The sequence below is a fragment of the Carcharodon carcharias genome, chromosome 4, assembly GCF_017639515.1.
Source record: "Carcharodon carcharias isolate sCarCar2 chromosome 4, sCarCar2.pri, whole genome shotgun sequence".
Lineage (NCBI taxonomy): Eukaryota > Metazoa > Chordata > Chondrichthyes > Lamniformes > Lamnidae > Carcharodon > Carcharodon carcharias.
In genome coordinates this window covers 40,050,635-40,073,877 of record NC_054470.1, presented here as the reverse complement: position 1 = coordinate 40,073,877, position 23,243 = coordinate 40,050,635, and the positions used below count along the sequence as shown (strand labels likewise).

General features: G+C 42.4%; 1 protein-coding gene across 2 annotated transcripts; it reads right to left on the bottom strand.

Moving 5' to 3' along the window:
• Positions 1 to 2,727: 2,727 nt before the first annotated feature.
• LOC121277363 (sphingosine 1-phosphate receptor 3-like) lies at positions 2,728 to 21,742 on the bottom strand. Of its 2 annotated transcripts, XR_005942864.1 has the most exons (3): positions 21,103 to 21,742; positions 4,198 to 4,309; positions 2,728 to 2,871 (listed from the first exon to the last, which is right to left on the bottom strand). XR_005942864.1 is itself a non-coding variant. In XM_041186741.1 (2 exons), the coding sequence occupies exon 2, from the start codon at positions 19,779 to 19,781 to the stop codon at positions 18,636 to 18,638; it is 1,146 nt and encodes a 381-aa protein (XP_041042675.1). In that variant the 5' UTR covers positions 19,782 to 19,932; positions 21,103 to 21,742; the 3' UTR covers positions 18,468 to 18,635. The 2 variants fall into 2 exon arrangements, 1 of the variants encoding a protein (XP_041042675.1); XM_041186741.1 differs by lacking the exons at positions 2,728 to 2,871; positions 4,198 to 4,309 and adding an exon at positions 18,468 to 19,932.
• Between the last annotated feature and the right edge of the window lie 1,501 nt (positions 21,743 to 23,243).

Sequence of the window (23,243 nt, the reverse complement as noted above, 5' to 3'; positions counted from 1 at the left end):
AGTTTTTCAAGGAAGTGACAAAGATGCTCGATGATAGAAGGGCAGTGGATGTTATCTACATGGATTTCAGTAAGGCCTTTGACAAGGTCTCTCATGGCAGACTGGTACAGAAAGTAAAGTCGCACGGGATCAGAGGTGAGCTGGCAAGATGGATACAGAATTGGCTTGGTCATAGAAGACAGAAGGTAGCAGCGGAAGGGTGTTTTTCTGAATAGAGAGCTGTGCCTAGTGGTGTTCCGCAGGGATCAGTGCTGGGACCTTTGCTGTTTGTAGCATACATAAATGATTTGGAGGAAAATTTAACTGGGTTAATTAGTAAGTTTGCAGATGACACTAAGATTGGAGGAGTTGCAGACAGTGAAGAGGATTGTCAAAAGATACAATGGGATATAGATCGGTTGGAGACTTGGGCGGAAAAGTGGCAGATGGAGTTTAATCTGGAAAAATGTGAGGTAATGCAGTTTGGAAGGTCTAATACAGGTAGGAATTGTACAGTAAATAACAGAACCCTTAAGTGCATTGACGGGCAGAGGGATTTGGGTGTACTGGTCCACAGGTCACTGAAAATGGCAACGCAGGCAGATAAGGTAGTCAGGAAGGCATATGGCATACTTGCCTTCATCGGCAGGGATATTGAGTATAAAAGCTGGGAAGTCATGCTGCAGCTGTATAGAACCTTGGTTAGGCTACACTTGGAATATTGTGTGCAATTCTGGTCACCACATTACCAGAAGGATATGTAGGCATTGGAGAGGTTGCAGAGGAGGTTTACCAGGATGCTGCCTGGTCTGGAGGTTATTAGCTATGAGGAGAGGTTGGAGAAACTCGGATTGTTCTCACTAGAACGACGGAGATTGAGGGGCGACTTGATAGAAGTTTACAAAATTATGAGTGGCATGGACAGAGTAGATAGTCAGAAGCTTTTTCCCAGGGTGGAAGAGTCAATTACTAGGGGACATAGATTTAAGGTGAGAGGAGAAAACTTTAGAGATGGGCAGGGCAAGTATTTTATGCAGAGGGTAGTGAGTGTCTGGAATTTGCTGCCTGAGGAGTTGGTGGAAGCAGGTACGATAGTGGTGTTTAAGAGGCAGCTTGACAAGTACATGAATAGGATGGGAATAGAGGGATATGGATCCCGGAAGTGCAAAATGTTTTAGTTTGATAGGCAATATGATCGGCGCAGGCTTGGAGGGCCAAAGGGTCTGTTCCTGTGCTGTACTTTTCTTTGTTCTTTGTTCTCTTTCAACCCTGAAAGGTTGTATCATCGTGAAGATGGGTGGTTCTTTGGTTTCAATTTATTTGAGTATTCTGCAGCAGAACAGGTGCTGCTGTTAACCAGGATTTCAAACTTAGTCTACGTTAAAATGGTTACTGGAGTCTTTTAAGTTAAACCAATCAAACCAAATCAACAAAATGAGGACAAATCAAGCACAGCCCCTAATTCAGGTCAGCTGTAAAACTAAAGACAAAATTTAAAGGAAACTTACAACTTTAAACCAAAATGTGATTAAGGGGGTCAATAAAGCACCCCAGTCCCTGCAGTGCCCACCGGGCACGGAAGGCCTCGAGTGTGCCGGCAGACACCGCGTGCTCCCTCTCCAAAGACACTCGGCAGCGAACGTAGCCGCGGTAGAGGGACAAACAATCGGGCGGGGCTTCCCCGTCGATCGCCCGCTGCCTAGACCTGTTAATGGCCAACTTGGCCAGGCCCAGGAGCAGGTTCACGAGGAGGTCCTCCTCCTTCCCGACCCCCTTCCGCACTGGGTGTCCGTAGATCAGGAGCGTGGGGCTGAAGTGCAAACAAAACATTAATAAAAGGTTTTTCAAATAACTAAAAAGGGAGTGCAGCCTACCACACCCTATATATACATGGTCCACGGAAAAGGTTACTGGACCCTAACTGGATCGTAACATTATTTAATTTATCTTCCAATGACCCGGGGATTATTGGCAAGTGAGAAAATAGGGGAGGCCTATAGTGGAGAGTATCAGAGGCTCAGAGTTATCTGTATCTCCTGACCCCAACATCAATTGGTTTAAACCTGATCTATGAGGCTCTCCACTTCCTCAGTGATGGGCTTTGCAGAGTGGACACCCCGCTCTGCCTGCACAAGGAATTCAGAGGTAATTTTAACTATGCATGCGCCCCATTCCAACTCAGTGGAGTGGGATGAAACCCCAAATGGCTTGGTAAGTATTTGTAACAAATCAATGGAATATTTGATTGAAGAGTTGTTTGGTATTTTGTTCTTTTGCATGACAATGGGGAAGGTGTAACGTGCTGATGTTATCGTTCAAGGTTAGGCCTTGCCCTCCAATAAAGAGCAGAGATTTTTTTTTCTTTTATTCATTCACAGGATGTGGGCTTCGCTGGCTGGGTCAGCATTTATTCCCCATCCATAGTTGCCCTCGAGAAGGTGATGGTGAGCTGCCTTCTTGAATCGCTGCAGGAGGTAGGTTCACCCACAATGCAATGAGGAAGGGAGTTCCAGGATTTTGACCCAGCGACAGTGAAGGAACATCGATATATTTCCAACTCAGAATGGTGAGTGACTTGAAGGGGAACTTCCAGGTGATGGCGTTCCCTTCTATCTGCTGCCCTTGTCCTTCCAGATGGTAGTGTCCATGAGTTTGGAAGGTGCTGTCTAAAGAGCCTTGGTGAGTTGTTGCAGTGCAGCTTGTAGATGGCACAGACTGCTGCTACTGTGCGTCAATGGTGGTGGGAGTAAATGTTTGTGGGTGGGTTGCCAATCAAGTGGGCTGCTTTGTCCTGGATGGTGTCAAGCTTCTTGAGTGTTGTTGGAGCTGCACTCATCTCCTCATTTCCTCATGTCGTCATTTCTCCCTCATTTCTCTCAAGTTGCTCTGCTTCTGAAAAGTAATATACTGATAGAATAGCGGTTAATTTTTCAAAAATGTCTAAGCAGCAACACTGAACATACAACAAAACATTTCTATTTCCTACATCCTATTTTGTTCCCAATAATATCACAAAAAGCTACTGCTACCAATAGCCCACTAGATGGCAATATAAGCTACCAAATTTCTCATATATTAATATGTTACTAGGGCTAAACCTACCTACCAGACACAAAAACAGAAACTGCTGGAAAATGCTCAGCAGTTGCAGGCAGCATCTTTGGAGAGAGAGTTAACAATTCATAAATTCATTTTGATGACCCTTCCTAATGGCTAGTGGGGGGTCAGTTAGCTCAGTTGGTTAGTTGGCTGGGGTGCAGTGCAAAATAACGCCAATTGCCAAGACTCAATCCCCATTCCTGTTCCAAGATCTGGACCATGAGCCATAACTACCAAGTTCCGTAATGTCGTACTGGGGGGTACTCCAAGATGCGCTGGGGAATCCCTTTCAGAAATTCACAGGTAGGGTTTGCACCGCAATTGCCCAGAAGTGCAAACTTCCTCTGGGCAATTGCCCTGCAATGGGAACCATCTGAAAAATCAATTTAGAACACAAACTTCAGATGGTTTCAATTGGGTTACTGTAGTTATTATAGTTTTAATTAGTGCGTAATATACTTTAATACTTGTTAAGGAAGATCACTGAGGCTTTGGAAGCGAGAGTTGCAGAATTTTCTGAGAAGCAGACAGATGATGAAATTTTGGGAGTCTCAACCACTGAGTTCACTCAAGTCGAGCTTACATTTGAGTTTAGTCTGGCCAATATTGAAAACGAAAATAAGGCCAAGATTAAAGTCTGTGCTGGAAAGAAAAAGGCTGGAAAGAAACAGAAATAAGGCATTAATCCTGGCAGCAAACGACTATTCTTTCGTACATAGGCCTTGCAATCAAATTGCAAACGCTGATGCACTTTGTCATTTGCCTTTACAAGAAAATGGTGAGGACGTCCCAGTTCCACAAGAACTTGTTTTATTATTAAATTTCTTAGAATCCTTGCCAGTATGCCCCTGATAGATCAGAAACTGAACAAATCGGGACTAAGTCCTATCTCAAGTACGAGAACAAGTACTTCATGGTTGGTCACAAGAGCTTATATCTGATGAAATGAAACCGTACTTCAACAGAAGACATGAAATAACCAGCCAGAATAACATCTTATTGTGGGGAGCAATAGAACCTCCAAAGGGAAGAGGGCTGGTTGAAACTTATCAGTGGAAATTTAGGGGTCACTCCATCTAAGGGAAATAAAGGAATACATTCTCACAGCTGCTTTCTCACCTGTTAGTGCAAAAGGGTGTTCACTGTGATTTTGATGTGTTTACTTGCTACTTTCCAGACGTCTGTTCTTTTGTATCACGAAGGGAGGCACTTCGGCTGACTTAGATTGCACCTGAGATGAGAAGTAACATGATCAATAGCTAAAGCAGTACCATCAGTCTTCTGGTCATGGGCCTGTAGCAGATCGGGGAGCAGCACAAAGGACAGCGGCAGAGAAGGGTTATCATGAGAGAGAGAGAGAGACAGAGCAGCAGAGTAGGGGAGCGGCAGAGAGAGAGGAGGAGCAGCAGAGAGAGGGGGAGCAGCAGAGTGACTGGGAGCAGGGAGAAGGGGGAAGCAGAGTGAGAGAGAGCAACAGAGAGAGGAGTGAGCAGCAGATAGAGAGAGGACAGCAGAGAGAGAAGGGGAGCAGCAGAGAGCAAGGGAACAGTAGATAAAGAGGGAGCAACAGAGAAAGAGAAAATGGCAGAGAGAAGGGGAGCAGCAGAGAGAGCAGGAGGAACACAGAGATGGGGAGAAGCAGATAGAGAGAACTCAGCAGACAGAGAGGGGGGGAAGCAGAGAGACAGAGGGAGCAGCAGAGAGAAAGAAAGCAGCAGAGAGAAAGATGGGAGGGCAGCAGAGAAAGAGGGAACAGCAGAGAGAGAGGGAACAGCAGAGAACGAGGCAGCTACACAGCGACAGGCAGCAGGGAGAGGGGGAGCAGCAGAGAGAGATGGAGCAACAGAGAGAGGGACGAGCAGCAGATAGAGAGAGGGCAGCAGAGAAAGAGAAGGAGCAGCAGAGAGAGAGATGGAGCCGCAGAGAGAGAGAGCAGCAGAGGGATAGCAGCAGAAAGAGGGAAAGGGGCAGCAGAGAAAGGGGGGAACAGCAGGGAGAGAGAGGGAGCAACAGAGAAAGAGAGAGCAGCGGAGAGAGAGAGAGCAACGGAGAGAGGGAAAGGGGCAGCAGAGAGAGAGAGGGAGCAGCAGAAAGAGAGAGGGAGCATCAGAGAGAGAGACCAGCATAGAGAGAGAAAGGAGAAGAGAGAGATGGAGCACCGGAAAGAGACAGAGCAGGAGAGAGAGAGAGAGAAGACAGCAGAGAGAGAAGGGGAGCAGCAGAGAGCAAGGGAACAGTAGATAAAGAGGGAGCAACAGAGAAAGGGGAAATGGCAGAGAGAAGGGGAGCAGCAGAGAGAGAGGAGGAGCAACAGAGTGAGAGAGAGCAGCACATAGAGCGTGGGCATAGCAGAGAGAATGAGGGAGCAGCAGCTAGAGAGGGGGCAGCAGAAAGAGAGCGGGAGTAGCAGAGAGAGAGGGCAGCAGAGCGAAAGGAGGAATATTGGAGAGAGAGGGAGCAGCAGAGAGGAGCAGCAGCAGAGGGGGGAGGAACAGAGAGGTAGTAGCAGAGGGAGACGGGGAGTTGGGAGAGGGAGAGCAACAGTGAGAGAGGGAGCAAAAGAGAGGCAGGGAGCAGCAGAGAGGAGAGGAACTGGCTGAAGGAGACAGAGCAACAGAGATAGAGAGGGAGTGGCGGAGACAGAGGGAGCAGCAGAGAGGTAGGGGGTATAGCAGGGAGAGAGGGAGCAGGTTGAGGGGTGCAGCAGGGTGAAGAGGTGCAGCAGAGAGAGAGGGAGCAGCAGAGGGAGTGGCAGAGAGAAGGGGAGCACCAGAGAGAGACTGGGAGCAGGGAGAGGGGGAGCAGCAGAGAAAGAGAGAGCAGCAGGGAGAGAGGGGGAGGAGCCAACGGAGAGGGAGCAGCAGAGGGAGCATGGAGCAGCCAGAGATTGGGCGTGGCAGAAAGATGGGGAGCAGTGGAGGGAGTAGCAGAAAGAATGGGAGTAGCAGAGAGAGAGTCAGCAGCAGCAAAAGAGGGTGAGCATGAGAATGGGGGGCAATAGAGTGAGAGGAATTGACAGAGAGAGGGGGAGCAGCAGAGTGAGAGGGAGCAACAGAAAGATGGGGAGCAGCAGAGAGAAAAATAGAAGCAGAGAGAGAGGGAGAGCACGAAAGAGGGAGAAGCAGAGAGATAGGGAGCGACAGAGAGAGAGAGAGAGCAGCAGATAGAGAGAAGGGGGAGCAGCAGAGAGAGGGGTGCAGCAGAGAGAGAAGTGGAGCAGCAGGGAAAGAGGGAGCAGGGTGAGGGGTTGCAGCAGATAGACAGAGGGAGCGTCAGAGACAGAGCAGCAGAGAGGGAGAGCGGGCAGCAAAGAGAGGGAGTGGCAGAGAAAAAGGGGAGCAGCAGGAGAGGGAAGGAGCAGCAAAGAGAGAGAGGGAGCAGCTGAGAGAGAGGGAGAGACAGAGAGAGAGGGAGCAGCAGGTAGAGAGGGGGCAGCAGAGAGAGAAGGGGAGCAGCGGAGAGGGAGAGGGAGCAGCAGAGAGCGAGGGAGCAGAGAGTGAGTGAGAGGGGGCAGCAGAGAGAGGGAGCAGCAGAGAGAGAGAGAGAGAGCAGCAGAGAGAGAGATCAGCAGAGGGAGAGGGAAAGCAGGGAGATGGGGAGCAGCAGAGTGAGAGGGGAGAAATAGAGAGGGAGCAGCAGCGAGAGAGGGAGCAACAGAGAGGGAGGGGGAGCATCAGGGAAAGAGAGGGAGCAGCAGAGAGAGGGGGAGCAGCACAGAGAGAAGGAGCGACAGAGAAATGGGGAGCAGCAGGGAGAGAGGGAGCAGCAGGGAGAGAGGGGAACAGGGAAATGGGGAGGTGTCAAAACAGCAGCACCAACAGCAGCTGATCAAGAGGGGAGCAGGAGAGAAGACAGTGGCAGAGGGTTCCAGTTCATAGGATGTATTACCCATGAAACAGGATCTCCAGGCAATGGCTCAGTTCCCTTCACATGACTGAACAATAGTGCTTCAGGTGGACCAGGTTGTTGCATTAGGTGGTGACAGACATCTATAGTCTCTTAGAAGAAAACCTGCTGCTACCTGGACCTGGCAGATATGCTCTAGGGCATTTAGGTTTATATTTCTTGCTGGTTCCCATAGGTGCAGGGCATCATTAACTACACACATGTGACAATTCAGATACCCGCAGGTCAATGTCCCCTCTGATTTTTTTTTTTAGCATGCCCTAGCCATTTAAGTGCACAGGAGCTTTATTTTTTTACAACACAAGACTTGCATGGGAACATAAAGAGGATGACTCGTCCTGGGCTGTGCGGGAAGTTCTGGGTTGCTGTGCAGCTGAACAGTTAAGAGTTAACATTGCCCCAGACCATAAAGATGCTGGAAATACTCACAGGTCTGGAAAGAAACAGAGTTAACGTTTCAGGTTGATGCTGACCCTTCATCAGAACTGAGGGAGTTAGAAATGGTATAGGTTTTTAGCAAGTGAAGTGGGGAGGAGGGACGAAAAACAAAAATGAAGGCCTGTGATAGGGTGGAAGATTGGACAGCCTTTGGGGGACAGTATCTGTGCCCAGCTGAGAACTTGGAAAAGGCTGCATTCTCCGATGTATACTGTCCACTGCTATCCCTGCCACCACACCTGCTCTTGTTCACTTGGGAAGTGCTGAGTCACCAGTTGAAAACCCAACTATCTCCGAGGTCCTACTAAAGAGCAAGCATCTGATGTGTGGGCCTGTGACAGTGCACCCTCAGAAGTACTTTGCTCCCAGCTCCCCTGAGGAATCATTGGGTGTGACCTCCAGCAACTCCTGCTGCATGTGTGCAGGCCCTATGGGAGATAAAAGATATGAATTAGTAATGGCAAGGTAGGTTTCTCATTGGGAACATGATCATCATTTTCTCACTGTTGAAATTGCATCAACATGACTGAATGCCCTTATAACATGTTGTTGGTTGATATTTAATTGTGTTCCCAGGTAGCAGAGTTCTCCATCGCCTCATCACTAGCAGTAAGGCACAGTGAAACTCCCCTCATCTCCAGTGCTTTCTGTCCTGCACTGGAGAAAGCAGTTCTCTTCTTCACCCTTGTGTTCTGTGCTCTCTTCTGGAACAAGTAAAAAAGAATCCCAAGAGTGGGCTTCATGGCACGTGTTCACCCATTGCGTGGAGTTAATTTGGTGAGTTGAGAATCAGGGAAAGGCTTGAAATTGCATAAGATCGAGGGTGATAGATAGATTGGGATGTGAAGTACGGCAAAGACGGAGAGGATAGGTGTGAGCAAGGATGTAATCGAATAGACTTGAGAAGGCAGAGTGAGGAGGTGGCATGATGTGCACTGCAGGATGTAAGTGAATGTGCAACTTCACTCACCTTTCCTGACCTGGTTAAGTCATTAAAGTACTTCCTGCACTGCATCCAGGAGCATGGCACAATGCTCTTGTTGCTGAGTGGCTGTGCTACTCAGCAAACTCAGCAGCAGTGGCCGCCTGGAGGGTGAGGGTGCATTGATGGCCATGCATCCTGTAAGTCAGGAAATTCAGCGGTCACTGAGGCGAGGTGACACTGTTGCAGCAGGGATGGCCATTGCCGCTGGGGCCCCCTCCATAAGTCAAAGAGCTCTCAAAATGGAGAAGCCACCCCCCCTCCAACTCCTCAATAGAGTAACTGAGAGGCTGCCGAGGTTTACCTGGCGATCTCCCCATGCAGCGGAGGGGGCCCAGCTGTGGGTAAAATGCTAGTGCGGTGCGTGAAGAGGCCCTTAATTGGCCACTTAATGATTCAGTTGGGCTCTGGGCAAGGAGGCCATCTGCTACCTTTCTTGCTGCTGACAAAATGGTATGGTGACAGGAAGACATCCAACATGCCACCCTACACCTTTCAGGGCAATTTTCCTAGCCTTTGCACCTCCCAGCTCATCATCAATGGGCTGGCAAAATTCAGCCCTATATGTCCCAACTTGCTCCTCTCAGCCTCCAGCAGCATTTCAAAGGAGATAACCAGGGCACAGCCTTGGAATGTCTCAACTCCAGCCTTTAACCTCCTCTTCTCAACTCCAACTCTACCAAAGTCATCTTTGAATTGGTTCTTTAAATACTGGAGTTGATGTCACAACATATGGATCCACATCATGTCTGCTGCTGCTGCTGGTTGGACAGCAACCCCAGGAAGAAAATTATAATGAGGTGACTGTGTTAAAAAGGCACTGACACTAAGGCTGAACTTACTTCCAGGTTTCCCGTGCAATCTCGTATGCCCCAGCTCCCAATGAGTGTTGCATCTAATAGGCAGAATGCAGAGAATTGTTCTTTAAAAGGGAAGCTACTTCTTTAGTGGTAAACTGTGATCTTATATTGCATCGTGAAAACATATTTCTTAGGATCCCAATTTGATGGCCAGCATTTTTCTTCAACACAAGTGTTTTCCTTCAGTATTTTCATCATTAATATTGATAATTGAACCTCTGGAAGATAAATTAGTAGGTTAAAATTCCTTAGCCCCTTGGCTCAATTATAAATGGGTTTGTCACTAATAATGGAGGAAGTTTCTGTACATTTGGCTTCCATCTCTGTTTTAAATTTGCAATTAATGTTTATATATTCAATTTTGATTACATTACATCAGTGATTACATTTCAAAAGTACTTCCGTGGTTGTAAAGATTTCAAGATGTTCGAAGGTAATGAAAGATGGATATACATGCAAGCCTTTCTTTTAAAAGGGAGTGGGACAGTTTGGGCTTGATGCAATTGTGCAACACAAATGATAGTAAATCAGCAATCTGTTTTACATCTCTCTCAGTTTTATTTTTCATTGACTTCTATAGAGATCAAAATTGGGAATAAAACATGCACACAATTCGCTATCACCCATTTTACACCATCGCAAAAAGTCCAAATTACCCCAATATGAGATAACTTGATTTAAAATAAAATGTTTTTCTATTTAGCTTTATTGTGAAGTCAGCCATGAAATAGTAATGTCAGCTGGAAATCTAATATCATGTGTACACAAGCATCCTTTCTGAAAGTATTAAAGTTATTGTGATGTTACCTCTGTGCTAATTTTCTACAACTGCTACCAAACCATTAGCATGCTATTTTCTGCTTTTATGCATGGCATTTATTTGCACGACAAATTAAGCCTACCCAAATAATCAAAATTGTGTTCATGTTGTTTTACAGTCTGGATTCTGCAATTCAAGTGTGAAACCTCCAGCTCCAATGTGATCTACTCCGAGATCGCTAGCATCAGTCTCTGCTTAATGTTGTGAAACCATGTTTCATATCAAAAATGATTTTTGAATTTACTGGCTGGAAATCCCTGACTGAATTTTTTTTAAAACTAAAGCCACATTCCAGTGACTTGGGATCACAGTCAAACATGGCTACACATTTGCAACTGTACCTTCTGCATTCCAAAACAATTGCAATAGAGACAGCCAGTCTGCAAAGCTGCACCAGGAACAGTTGCTTTGGAAGAGATGAATAGGGACTATTGGCAAAATATCCAGATAATCACATGGGTACTCAACTGCGTGGAGATAAACCATTAGACATAATCATTGCATATTGGGACACTGGCTGAGAGAGGAATTCTCAGCCATGATCTAATCAAAGTAACTGGAACACATTAGCTACAACCATATTTGGGTCACCGGGCAGTTGGAGAGAAAGGGTCACGTGATAAGCCAACTCTTTGTTTTAAGCACTAGTTTTCTCTTTGGAACAGGACAAGTAACTGAGACATTGAAGGAACAAGACCCTGAATGGGTCCTCCCCTCTCTCTCTCTCTCTCTCCATCCAACTTTCAAATTGCTTCTTGTCTGCTGGTTCTGACTATCTAGGTGCCACAGAGATTTTAAAAAGAACTCTACAGCGCTGTGACAGCAATAACAGCGCTGTTATCTCCAGAAGAACAGAAAAATCATCTAGCTACATCTTTAAACCGCCTCACGCTGAAAGCAACAGGACCACCAAGTTCAGCCTGAAACCAGCCAAGTCGCCAACCTTCAATAGCTGTATACCCCTTTACTTTTACTGGACTATAAATTACTTTATCTATTTCCCCCTCTGTAATCTTTCTTTGTGTGTGTGAACTTCAAGTGTGTGTATGAAAGTCTGAGCTTTTTTCTTATTTTCCTTAGACCGGGTTAAGTACTATAAAAGCTATCCTCTTTTCTTTTTAAAAACTCAAGAAAACTTGTCTGATGGTGTATTTTAGGGTCACAGCACATAAACATTTAAATAATCACAGAATTGGCAAGAATATCTGTTTTAAAAAATAACTGTTGCAGTCAAATGAAGAAAGCAAAAGAGGGGAAACATTAAACCCTGCCTCACATGATCATAATATTATATCCTAACCTCTGGGTTATAGTGTAGATAGTGGGGAGATGGTGGTGTAGTGGTAATGTTGTTAGCCTAGTAATTTAGAGACCCAGGGTGATCCTCTGGGGGCATAAGTTCAAATCCTACCAAGGCTTTATTTAAGGAGATATTCAATTCCTCTCAAGTAAAATGTATTGTAAAAGGGGGAAAAAGTATCCACAACTAAGCAAGGGAGTTAAAGATAACATAAAGGCAAAAACTGAGGCATACCAAATTGCAAAGGTCAGTGGCAGGCTGGAAGATTGGGGACCTTTTAAAGATCAACAAAGGGTTACTAAAAAAAATAAAAAGAGCAAAGGTAAATTATGAAAGAAAACTAGTGCAAAATGTAAAAACTGATAGCAAAAGTTTCTACAAGTACATAAAAGGAAAGAGAGTAGCTAAAGTAAACATTAGTCCCTCGGAGGATGAGACTGGGGAGTTAATAGTGGGGAACGCAGAAATGGCAGGAACGCTTAACTAATATTTTGCCTCAGTTTTCACGGTGGAGGACACTAGTACCACCCCAATAGTAGCAGGTAGTGCAGAGGGTATAGAGAAGGAGGAACTTAGAACAATCACCATCACTAGAGAAAAAGTACTGAACAAACTATTGGGATTAAAGGGTGACAAGTCCCCAGGATTTAATGGCCTACAATCCAGGATCTTAAAGGAAGTGGCAGCAGAGACAGTGGATACATTGGCTATAATATTCCAAAACTCCCTGGATTCTGGAAAGGTTCCAGTGGATTGGGAAAATGCTAATATAACACATTTATTCAAAAAGGGGGGAGAGGGGGAGGCAGAAAGTAGGTAACTATTAGACCAGTTAGTTTAATGTCTATCATTAGGAAATTGTTGGAATCCATTATTTAGGAAATAGTAATGGGGCATTTGGAAAGTCAAAATGCAATCAGAGTCAGCATGGTTTTATAAAGAGTAAATCGTGTTTGACATAATTTGCTAGAGTTCTTTGAAGATGTGACAAGCAAAGTGGATAATAGGGATCCTGTAGATGTAGTATATCTGGACTTCCAGAAGGCCTTTGATAAGGTGCCGCACAGAAGATTAATATACAAGATAAGATCACATGGAATTAGGGGTAATACATTAGCTTGGATAGAGGATTGGCTAACCAACACAAAGCAGAGACTTGGGATAAATGGGTCTTTTTCTGGATGGCAAGCTGTAACTAGTTGGGGGGCCACAGGGTTCGGCCCTTGGGCCTCAACTATTTACAATCTATATTAATGACTTGGATTCAGAGATAGAAGGTACAATAGCTACATTTGCAGTTGACAACTAAATAGATCGGAAAGTAAGTTGCAATGAAGAAATAAGAAATTTACAACTGGATATGGACAGGTTACGTGAATGGGTCAAAATTTGTCAGATGGAGTTTAACGTGAATAAGTGTGAGGTTATCCATTTTGGTCGGAAGAATAAGAAGGCGACTTATTTAAATGGAAAGAAACTTCAGAATGCTTCAGTGCAGAGGGTTCTGGGTGTCCTCGTGCATGAATCGCTGAAAGCTGGTATGCAGGTACAGCAGGTAATAAGGAAGGCAAATGGAATTTTGGCATTTATTGTTAAAGGAATAAAGTATAAAAATAGGGAAGTGTTGTTGTAACTGTACAAGGCATTGGTGAGACCTGGAATACTGTGCACAGTTTTGGTCCCCTTACCTGAGGAAGGATGTAGTTGCATTGGAGGTGGTTCAGAGGAGGTTCACTAGATTGATTCCAGAGATGTGGGACTTGTCTTATGAGGAGAGATTGAGCAGCTTAGGCTTATGCTCACTAGAGTTTAGAAGGATGAGAGGAGATCTAATTGAGGTGTTTAAGATGCTAAAGGGGAGAGACAAAGTAGATGTGGAGCACATGTTTCCCCTTTTGGGAAATTCTAGAATGAGAGGCCATAGTTTTAGGCTAAGGGGTGGCAAATTTAAATCAGAGATGAGGGAGAATTATTTTTCTCAAAGGGTCATGAATCTGTGGAATTCACTACCTCAGATTGCATTGGGCGCTGGGTATATTTAAGGAGGAGATAGGCAGATTTTTAATTAGTAACAGGTTGAAAGGTTATGGGGAGAGGGCGGGAAATTGGAGTTGAGGCCGAAATTAGGTCAGCCATGACCATATTGAATGGCTGGGCAGGCTCGAGGGGCTGAATTGCCTACTCCTCTTGTTCTTAAGGCAGGTGGTGGAATTTAAGTTCAATTAATTCAATTGTAAGCTTGATCATGAAGTGATTGTTTAAAAATCCATTTGGTTCACTAATGTCCTTTAGGGAAGGAAATCTGCCATCTTACCTGGTATGGCCTACATGTGACTCCAGACCCACAGCAGTGTGGTTGACTCTTAACTGCCCTCTGAAATGGCCCAGTAAGCCACTCAGTTCAAGGGCAGTTTGGGGTGTGCAAAAAATGCTGGCCTTGCTAGTGAAACCTGTGTTCTATGAAAGAATAAAAACAACATTTTTTGTGACCTTATGTGAATGCACCCTCATCAGCATTTTTTTTACTGTGTAGAAATTCAATATAAGTTGTTCTGCTCTGGTGGTCGTTAGCTCCATTGGTTAGATGGCTAGAGTGTGATGTCAACGGTGTAGTTTCAATCCCTGTACCAGCTGTAATAGTTCACGGAGGCTTGCTTCTTCACTTTGTTCTATGCTTGCTGAGTGGTACTCCTCAACTATATATAGCTAATTCTCAGTCTCTCTCTCTAATGAAGGGAGATGCTTATGGTCCTTTGTGGACTAATTACCTTACCTTAGTTTTGCTTTATTAAATGATTTTTTGCTCATGATTTCTAAATCCAGGTCATTTTCCCTTGCTACTGGAAGACAAGTTACCATTTCAAATTAAGATACAGATGTAATGGTCATTGCAATTCAGGGTGCCCCCTTATCCAGCACATTAACTTAATAGAGTGTGCCAGTACATGCCACACATATTTAAAATTGGATCCTTATTTCTTCACTCTGTTCATATAGAGGCTGATTTACCTTATGCCAAGGAAAGTATAAGAATAGCTAAATAGCATGCAGTTGTTGTCTGAGTTACACTCATTCATGATCCCTGAAGTTAACTATGTAACATAAAATAATTATTGCATATAATTTGTTGCATTAGATGTTTTGTAAAGATACCAGAAGTTCACTTTCTGAGAAAGACAGTGTCTCCATTACAAATAAAGCATATAGGTAAGATATTACATTCAGGAAATGAGTAGACATCAAGGGACCTGATTTTGACTGTGCAAGTGAGTGCGTTTTAGGAAAAGTTAAAATCTCACCCAAGATGTTTAACATATATTGTATTTTTTTATGGAAGTGTGCCCTACAATAGTAGATATTTTATTTGCCTTTATTAGTCCTGGCATACTGTACAAATCAAATATATATATATATAGATATATATATATATATAAAAGATTAATTTAGCCTCATTGTGAATACTTGATTTCCAATTAACAACACAAGATCCTACAGTAATACACCTTTATTTTTAAAGCCAGAGCACATAATTTGTACACTAGCATTTTTATACACAAATACAAGCATGACTCGTCTATACCACAGTAAATTACATACTATTGTGTATTTCCTTGACAACTACTTTACACTGTGCACAGCTAAGAGTATCCCTTAAATACTGAAAGCCATTTTGCATAAAAAGTTGCAATAACATGTACATAGTAATTGCCAATAGTAGAAGTATATTGCACACACAGTATTGAAGCTGATACAGGTACACTTATCATTTAGGATATATGTGCCATTTATATTGGAGAAACTATGTTACAAATGGACTGAGGGGGTTTGTGAGGGAATAGTATTAAGCAAGATGACCCAGGAATTGATGTTCATGAAATCCTAAACATCTCTAATATATAGCAACAAATTAATTCAGAAACCTAATGCAACATGATCAGATTTACAGATGATACTAAACTAGAAGAGGCAGTTGAATCTGAAGAGGGAGTTCGATGTTACAAATTGAGTGGGACAAAATAAATTAGTAGATCAATGAAAGTTAATACAGGTAAGCATAAAGTACTGCTCATAAATGAGCGGCCCCACGATTGGTGTGAAAATAGCCAAGAATGAAATTGAAAGAGATTGACAAACTTGATTGACCTGTCACTGCAGAACAACAATTAACAAAACATATAGAAGCATATAGCAAAACTGATGGGGTGCAATTCAGAGAAAGTGAAGCTCAAATAGATAAAGTTAGCCAGTCAGCCAATTTCAATGTGTCTTTAGTTCTGGTTTGATAAGTCAGTGAGATATGCAAATCCTGAAGAACTGTTCAGAGTAGAATTATAAGGCTGTTGGATCAAAGGAATGGTAGAGAAAGAAAACTTGGAGAAGCTTGGGCTTTAAGGTGACTTTATAAAAACATGTAAGATAGTAAATGGCATAGAAAAAATATGCTTATTTGTTCAAACTAAAAAAAAAATCTGGAAAGTACAACATAGAATGTAAAAGAGGGCGCAGTTCAAGCTAATAACAGGCAAACTGACGATTAATCTTAGGAGGTTCTTCTTTGCAAAAATAGTGATTAAAGGATGAAATGGCTTTCCAGATGGAATAATGGTGGAAAAAGCTTGTGATTATTTAAGAAACAATTGAATTGGATGACATGTGTATGTGTGGAGGGGAGTGCTGTAGAATTTTTCTGGATGGATCATTTAAGATATACAGAATGGCTTTCCATATCTATATGTTGGACATAGATTAATACTGACTTCATCAGCAACTTAGTGTGACAAATAGTACCTTCTCTAACAAGTGGGCAAGCAACCTAATTAGTTGACTGTGCACACTTACAAAATTTGACACAGAACATTCATAATTCATATGACTTCAGATGTGAGTGCAATATCAGAGTTTTACTGTTGTGTATGCTAGATGAGGAATATATTAGTTGTTTACAAATGATTTGGATGCACATGCTTATTTTGAAAGATTAATCTATCTGCAGTCAAATATGTCTAAGTAAGTGGCTTACTTCTGCAGAGGTAACATAATTGTAATCGCAACAGTGCATTTTTACAAACAATTGTAAAAACAAAACAGATGATTAAATAAAGACAGATCTCCAAGAGACAGTCTTTAAGAAATAACAAATAAACCAAACCAATCAGATGAAAATAAGGAGAGTTTAATTTCATGGTCTTCCTTCAAATGCTGATCTAAAAGATCATGACCATCTGACTGGGGATCAGTGTGTCCACAGTTTCTGTTATAGAACTGTCATCCTAAGGTATGATAAGTATCTCATTTATTTCTTTAAATTAGGTAGCAGCAAAGCTATAGCTGTATGACATTTAATAACTGTCTTCTCAAAACGATTCCCTTCTTCTAAATGTTTTCTCACATGTTAAATGTGTCAAACAATCAGATAATTTAAAAAAAATAACAGTAGTTACATAAGATCAAATATTTACAAGTAGGAAATTACTAGGATTCCAGAAAAGGGCCACATCAGCTCTAGTAGAAGAACATATATAGACTGTCATGCAATTCATAAATGTCCAATCCTGTATTTTCAAAAAGTACTGGGATAGATTTTGACTTTTAACAATAGTGAAAAACAGCTGATAGCAAGTTGGCAGCCTATTTTACGTAGGATCGTAGAAGCTATTACAGCACTTACCATTATACCACTTAATTCAGCTGTTAAACCATTTCTTCAACTGACTTTCTGAAAGAGCTATCCAATTGATCTCATTCCCAACAATTCTTTCCCTAAAGCCCTGCAAACGTTTTCCCTTCAAGTATCTATCCAAGTCCCTTTTAAAAATTACTATTGAATCTTCTTCCACCACCCTTTCAGGCAGCTTATTCCAGATAATAACAATCTGCTGCATAAACAAGTTCTCCTTATTTTCCATCTAGTTCTTTTGTCGATTATCTTAAATCCATGTTCTCTCGTTATCAAACTTCCTGCTATTAGAAATAGTTTCTCCCTTATACTCTACCAAAACTCTTTATAATTTTGAACACTTCCATTAAACCTCCCCTTAAACTTTTCTGCTTGAAAGAGAACAATCCCAGCTTCTCTAGTCGCTCCACATAACCAAATCCCTTATCCGTGGTGCCTTTCCAGTAAATCTCCACTGCAGACTCTTTAAGGTCTTCAATGGAAATAAAAATTGGGAGAGATGTGACCTGTTTTATGCTCACACATATTCAAGATCTGCACCACTTTGTTGAACAATGAGGAGGTATATTTTCTGATTGCCTGGTGTTCCATATGAATATTTAACACAGTAAATTCTCCTGTGTGTGTTTTAATGAAGGTAATTTTGAGTACAAAGATGTACAGAGGAAGTTAGAATGAGGATGTTAGACATTCATATATGAACAGTGCACCGCCAGGAAATAAGTTCCTGAGCAGTGGCCCTGATACTTCAACGTTGATATTCTGCAAAGGGTGGAATTATCTAACCCTGCTATTTTATGGGCAGAGGCAATCTCATGCTGCTAATTGTAATAACATACAGTTTTGCAGTGGAAATGAGGTCTGGCAGTATAGATCATCGTCAAAGTGATTAAAAGCTGCTGCCAAACGTTAGGTAGGATTGAGTTCACAAGAATCCCCAGGGATACTGAATATTGCTGCTCCTGAAATTATGGCATGGGAATCTAGAGGACAAATATCAACACATTTGACAGAAATTTCTAGATCAACTTTCATTAGAGGTTGTATCCATTTATTTTAAATTAAGATAGCAGGGAGAGGAATTTCCAATTAACATTCTCCATTAGTATACCACAGATAACTTCAGGGCAACTGAATAGTTGTGAGTTTATGGGATTTTATGGGAAAGTTGGGTAAAAGCCTTTGTACAATATGTAATGCATGAACATTTAACATGAAGTTGCATGTGATTTTAGTGTTAAAGACATCAGAAGTCTGTAAAAACCAATGCTTTTCAAAGTCTGGAGCTATAAAAACAAATAAAAGCAAAATACTGTGGATGCAGGAAATCTGAAATAAAAACAGAAAATGCAGAAAAAACTCAGCAGGTCTGGCAGCATCTGTGGAGAGAGAAATAAGTTAACATTTCGAGTCTGTGTGACTTCTTCAGAGTTAACTCTGTTTCTCTCTCCACAGATGCTATAAAAACAGATCTGTTTAAAAGGGATTTAAGAGTTTATAAAAAAAATACTGTTTTAAGAGTTGTTAACTTGGGAAGGTAATACTGTATATTAAGGCAGTTTAGCCATTAAAGGTCAATATTCTCCAGTGGGCGTTGTTAAGTCCACTGCCTTGATTACATCTGAAGGAGTATTAATTTCTGGGAGCTCTCCCTCTTTCGGTTTTTGTGGATTACTGCCACTGGACTTGCTTTTGCTGTTATCTGCAGCTGACTGAATTGGCAGGGCCTTGGAGACTCTCGTACTGGTTAGGCAGCCACAGAGGAGACGGAAGAAAGCCCGACGCATCTCCTTGCTGGCCACAGTGTAGATAATGGGATTCATGCCAGAATTGAGGACTGCAATTGCAATAAACCAATCTTCTTGATAGAGTATACTACACTTGTTTGGTTTACAGGCCACATCAAGGAGCAAGAAAATGAAAAGTGGGGACCAACATGCAATGAAAATCCCTACAACGATCACCACTGTCTTTAGCAGAGCCATGGATCTCTCAGAATTGTTCTTTGTGAATTTTCTGTTTGAAACTTTGCGGCTACTTCTCTTAACCAATATATAAATACGAGCATAAAGTATTACAATGGCCAGCAAAATTGCACTGAAGATGCTGATACAGAATACAACGTAGGTTTTGGAGTAGAGGGGCAGGACTGTGGAACACTCTGAGAAGTTGCAGATACAGTTCCAACCAAGGATAGGCAAAGCACCAAGTAAAATGGATATCAGCCAACAGGCGCCAATGAGAAGGAAAACTCTGTACTTTTTACTAACATCGTAGGGTCTCATTTTTATCATAGTCATGTGCCTCTCGATTGCTATTGCTAGCAAACTAAAGGTGGAGGCTCCCAATGCTACAAACATGCTCCCTTCCCTGATGAACCATACAGTTGGTGTGAGGCCAAAAGTCTTCCTTCCGGACATGAGGATGTTTACTTTGTAAGCTATTCCTGCCAGCAGGTCGGACAGGGCTAAATTGCCAATGAAATAGTACATGCGATTATGGAATTTGTTGTTTTTCCAAATGGCTAGGAGGACCATGAGGTTTTCAAGCACTATGAAGCTGCAGATGATCAGAAAGGCCACAGTAGTTAGGTCCATGCCATCAGTGGTTTTTGCCTTTTTGTTGAATTTCCCTGTGTAATTATAGTGACGCTCAAGGAGCTCTGTTTTGACACACCCATTACCGATGATCATTTCAGCTGGAAGAGCGGTTAAAGGCATATTGGTGCTGAAGTGTTCTTGTAGTGTTAGATCTTGCTCACTAGATGGAGCCTTTGCCCCATTATCAATATCGTATGCCTGAAGGAAGCCTGTAAACCATTTTCTCAATGTTGTGAGCAAACATTGGGCAATAGACTTCAAATTATAAAATCTGTAAAAATGAACATAACATTTTTTATCAACATGCTGTCAATGTTCAGGAAATGGTGTTTATATACAGAAATGATTCCTGTTGATCTAGGCTAGAGCACTAAAGACTTCTAATCAATCTCCCTTGAAACAATACACAAGATGCATTTGAAATGTGCTTTTAGAGTATTAGGAGCTTTCTAAATGCCTAATGCATTTCAATATGACAGTCCAGTTTTGGCAATGATTGTCTGAATCTATGTGCAGAAAACTCCCCATGGATGGGTAAAACTATGCAGAGAATGAATGATTAATGCATGAAATCTTGGAAATGAAGGGATATTAGTCCTTGGAATTACCATTCCTTTTACTTGGACAATAGTCACATATCTTAAAACTAGCTGATCACATCTGATGGCTAGAAAGAAATACTTACAGTAAAGAAAAGAAAGAGAATCTTTATCATTTGGTTATAGCACTAATTATGATACACTTTGTCTGTATCATAGTTCCATCCTGGTAAATATCTAATCAATTTGTGAAAATATTATGGTACAATACAGATTTTGCTTGAATAGGTCATTCTATAAATTGTGAATTAAGATGATTTGTTTTAGACATTTGACCATTTATTCAGTTGGCAATCTAAGTAAAATCAGAGGGAAAAAACTTAGTAAATTCAGAAAAGAACAGATTTATAAAATATGCTGCTTTATTGTGGGTCATTTTGCAGTCGGTTCATTGAATTTCTTACAATATGTATTAAAAATAAAATAATTAGGGAATGTTTTATATCCAGAATTGGGATTTAACATTCAAATCTTCCAGTTAGGCTGAGGAGGAAAATGAAAATCACATTCAGTAAGTTTGTTCTGTCAGATTCCCATGTGCAAATTCTTGGAATCAAGACATTAGAAGCCTTTGGAAGAATGTTCATAAGGCATTGGGATACTAGTTAAATCTATTAGTCACAGATGTTCTTAATACTGTAAAGTCCCAATGTTTAACTTATTTAAACTATTTAAAACTTATTTAAATTAGTTGGATGGCATGCTTCACACATGTATATGAAAGAAACTTTTAAGTTTTTTTCTAAAACTTCAATAGCATGACAGTAACCTAGACTAGAAAAAAATTAGACAAATCATAGCTAGAAAAAAATGTAAGTGATCTTTGCAGAATGAAAACTCACCTTGCACATTATTTTCAGCTAATGCAGTACTTAACAAGTTAGTGTTCAAGTTTCGAGACGGGTGACTCGCTGCATATCTCCGAGTTTGTCCTGATTAGATTTGCTTTTAATGGTGGCGTTTTGAGTTAAAATCTCTCTGTTTTCTCAGATTCGATGTCTTTATTTTCTTCATGTGTTAACACAACGTCTCCTCATTTTTTCCTTTCAAATATACTTCTTCGCAAATCCTCGTCAATTCCAAGGCTTTCCTTAAAACATTGCCCAGGCTATGTCAGTTCGACCTCCCAATCTTTCAATCGAGACTGTAATTGTTGCATCAATTTAATTTTACTACACTTGAGGTGTCATATAGTTTTCTGAATCTTGATTGCTCATTCCTCAGACTATTATATTAAAGGACTTGTGTTTTAATTCTTTTCCAGTTTCATTGTTACCGAATCTTTGTTTATATCACTTGCTGCTCATTCCTTTAAGCAGCCTGTTGTAGTTTTACTGACCGTGTTATGTTTGCAAGTTTATGGCCGTATTCTTCTTGAACTAGCCCTTGCAAGAGTCCCTGTCGTTTCACTCCTGCAGTTTGCTGCGGTGCTCTCACTGACTCTCACGTTGACTGGACAGTATGAAGTTCCCCATGCAATATATTCGTGTCAGCCTGGTCTTTCGTGTTGTCCTATCTCTGAGTTGACGCCAAGTCCCGCCCTCGGGGGTGGGGCAGTTCCTCACACTTCTCTCATGTGTGACATGCTGAGGCTCGAGATTCTCGAAAAGCTGGAAGAGACATCCCCAGACGCCTGTGTGTCAGATACATGTACGGATTCAAACAGCAAAGAGAAAGAAAAATGAAAGGTTATAAGAGCAAACGTCAGTTAAAGGGAGAGAAAAAAATCCACTTTAAAAAAAAGACATTCACAGGATGGGGGCTTTGCTGGCTGGGCCAGCATTTGTTGCCTATTCCTAATTGACTTTGAGAAGGTGGGTGTGAGCTGCCTTCTTGAACTGCTGCAGTCCATGATATGTAGGTACACCTACAGTGCTGTTAGGAAGGGACTTCCACGATTTTGACCAGCGAAAGTGAAGGAATGACGATATATTTCCAAGTCAGGATGGTGAGTGACTTGGAGGGGAACTTCCAGGTGGCGGTGTTCCCATCTGTCTGCGGCCCGCGTCCAACTAGATGGTAGTGGTCGTGGGTTTGGAAGGTGCAGTGGAAGGAACCTTGGTGAATTCCTGCAGTGCATCTTGTAGAAGATACACACTGCTGCTACTGTGCATCGGTGGTGGAGGGAGTGAATGTTTGTGGATGTGATGCCAATCAAGCAGATGGCTTTGTTCTGGATGGTGTGAAGCTCCTTGAGTGTTGTGGGAGGTACACTCATCCAGTCAAGTGGGGAATATTCCATCACACCCCTGACTTGTGCCTTGTAAATGGTGGACAGGCTTTGGGGAGTCAGGAGGTGAGTTACTCATTGCAAGATTTCTAGCCTCTGACCTGCACTTGTAGCCACAGTATATTTTTGGCTAGTCCAGTTCAATCTCTGGTCAATGGTAACTTCCAGGATGTTTATAGTGGAGGATTCAGTGATGGTAATGCCATTGAATGTCAAGGGGCAATGGTTAGATTCTCTCTTGTTGGAGATGGTCATTGCCTGGCACTTGTGTAGCACAAATGCTACTTGCCACTTGTCAGCCCAAGCCTGGATATTGTCCAGGTCTTGCTGCATTTGGACATGGACTGCTTCAGTATCTGATGAGTCATGAATGGTGCTAAACATTGTGCAATCATCAGCGAACATCCCCACTTCTAACCTTATGATGGAAGGAAGGTCATTGATGAAGCAGCTGAAGATGGTTGGGCCAAGGACACTACCCTGAGGAACTCCAGCAGTGATGTCCTGGAGCTGAGATGACTGATCTCCAACAACCCACAACCATCTTCCTTTGTGCTAAGTATGACTCCAATCAGTGGAGCGTTTTCTCCCTGATTCCCATTAACTCCAGTTTTGCTAGGGCTCCTTGATGCCGCACTCAGTCAAATGCAGCCTTGATGTCAAGGGCAGTCACTCCACCTCACCTTGGGAGTCCAGTTCTTTTGTCCATGTTTGAACTAAGGTTGTAATGAGGTCAGAGCTGAGTGGCTCCGG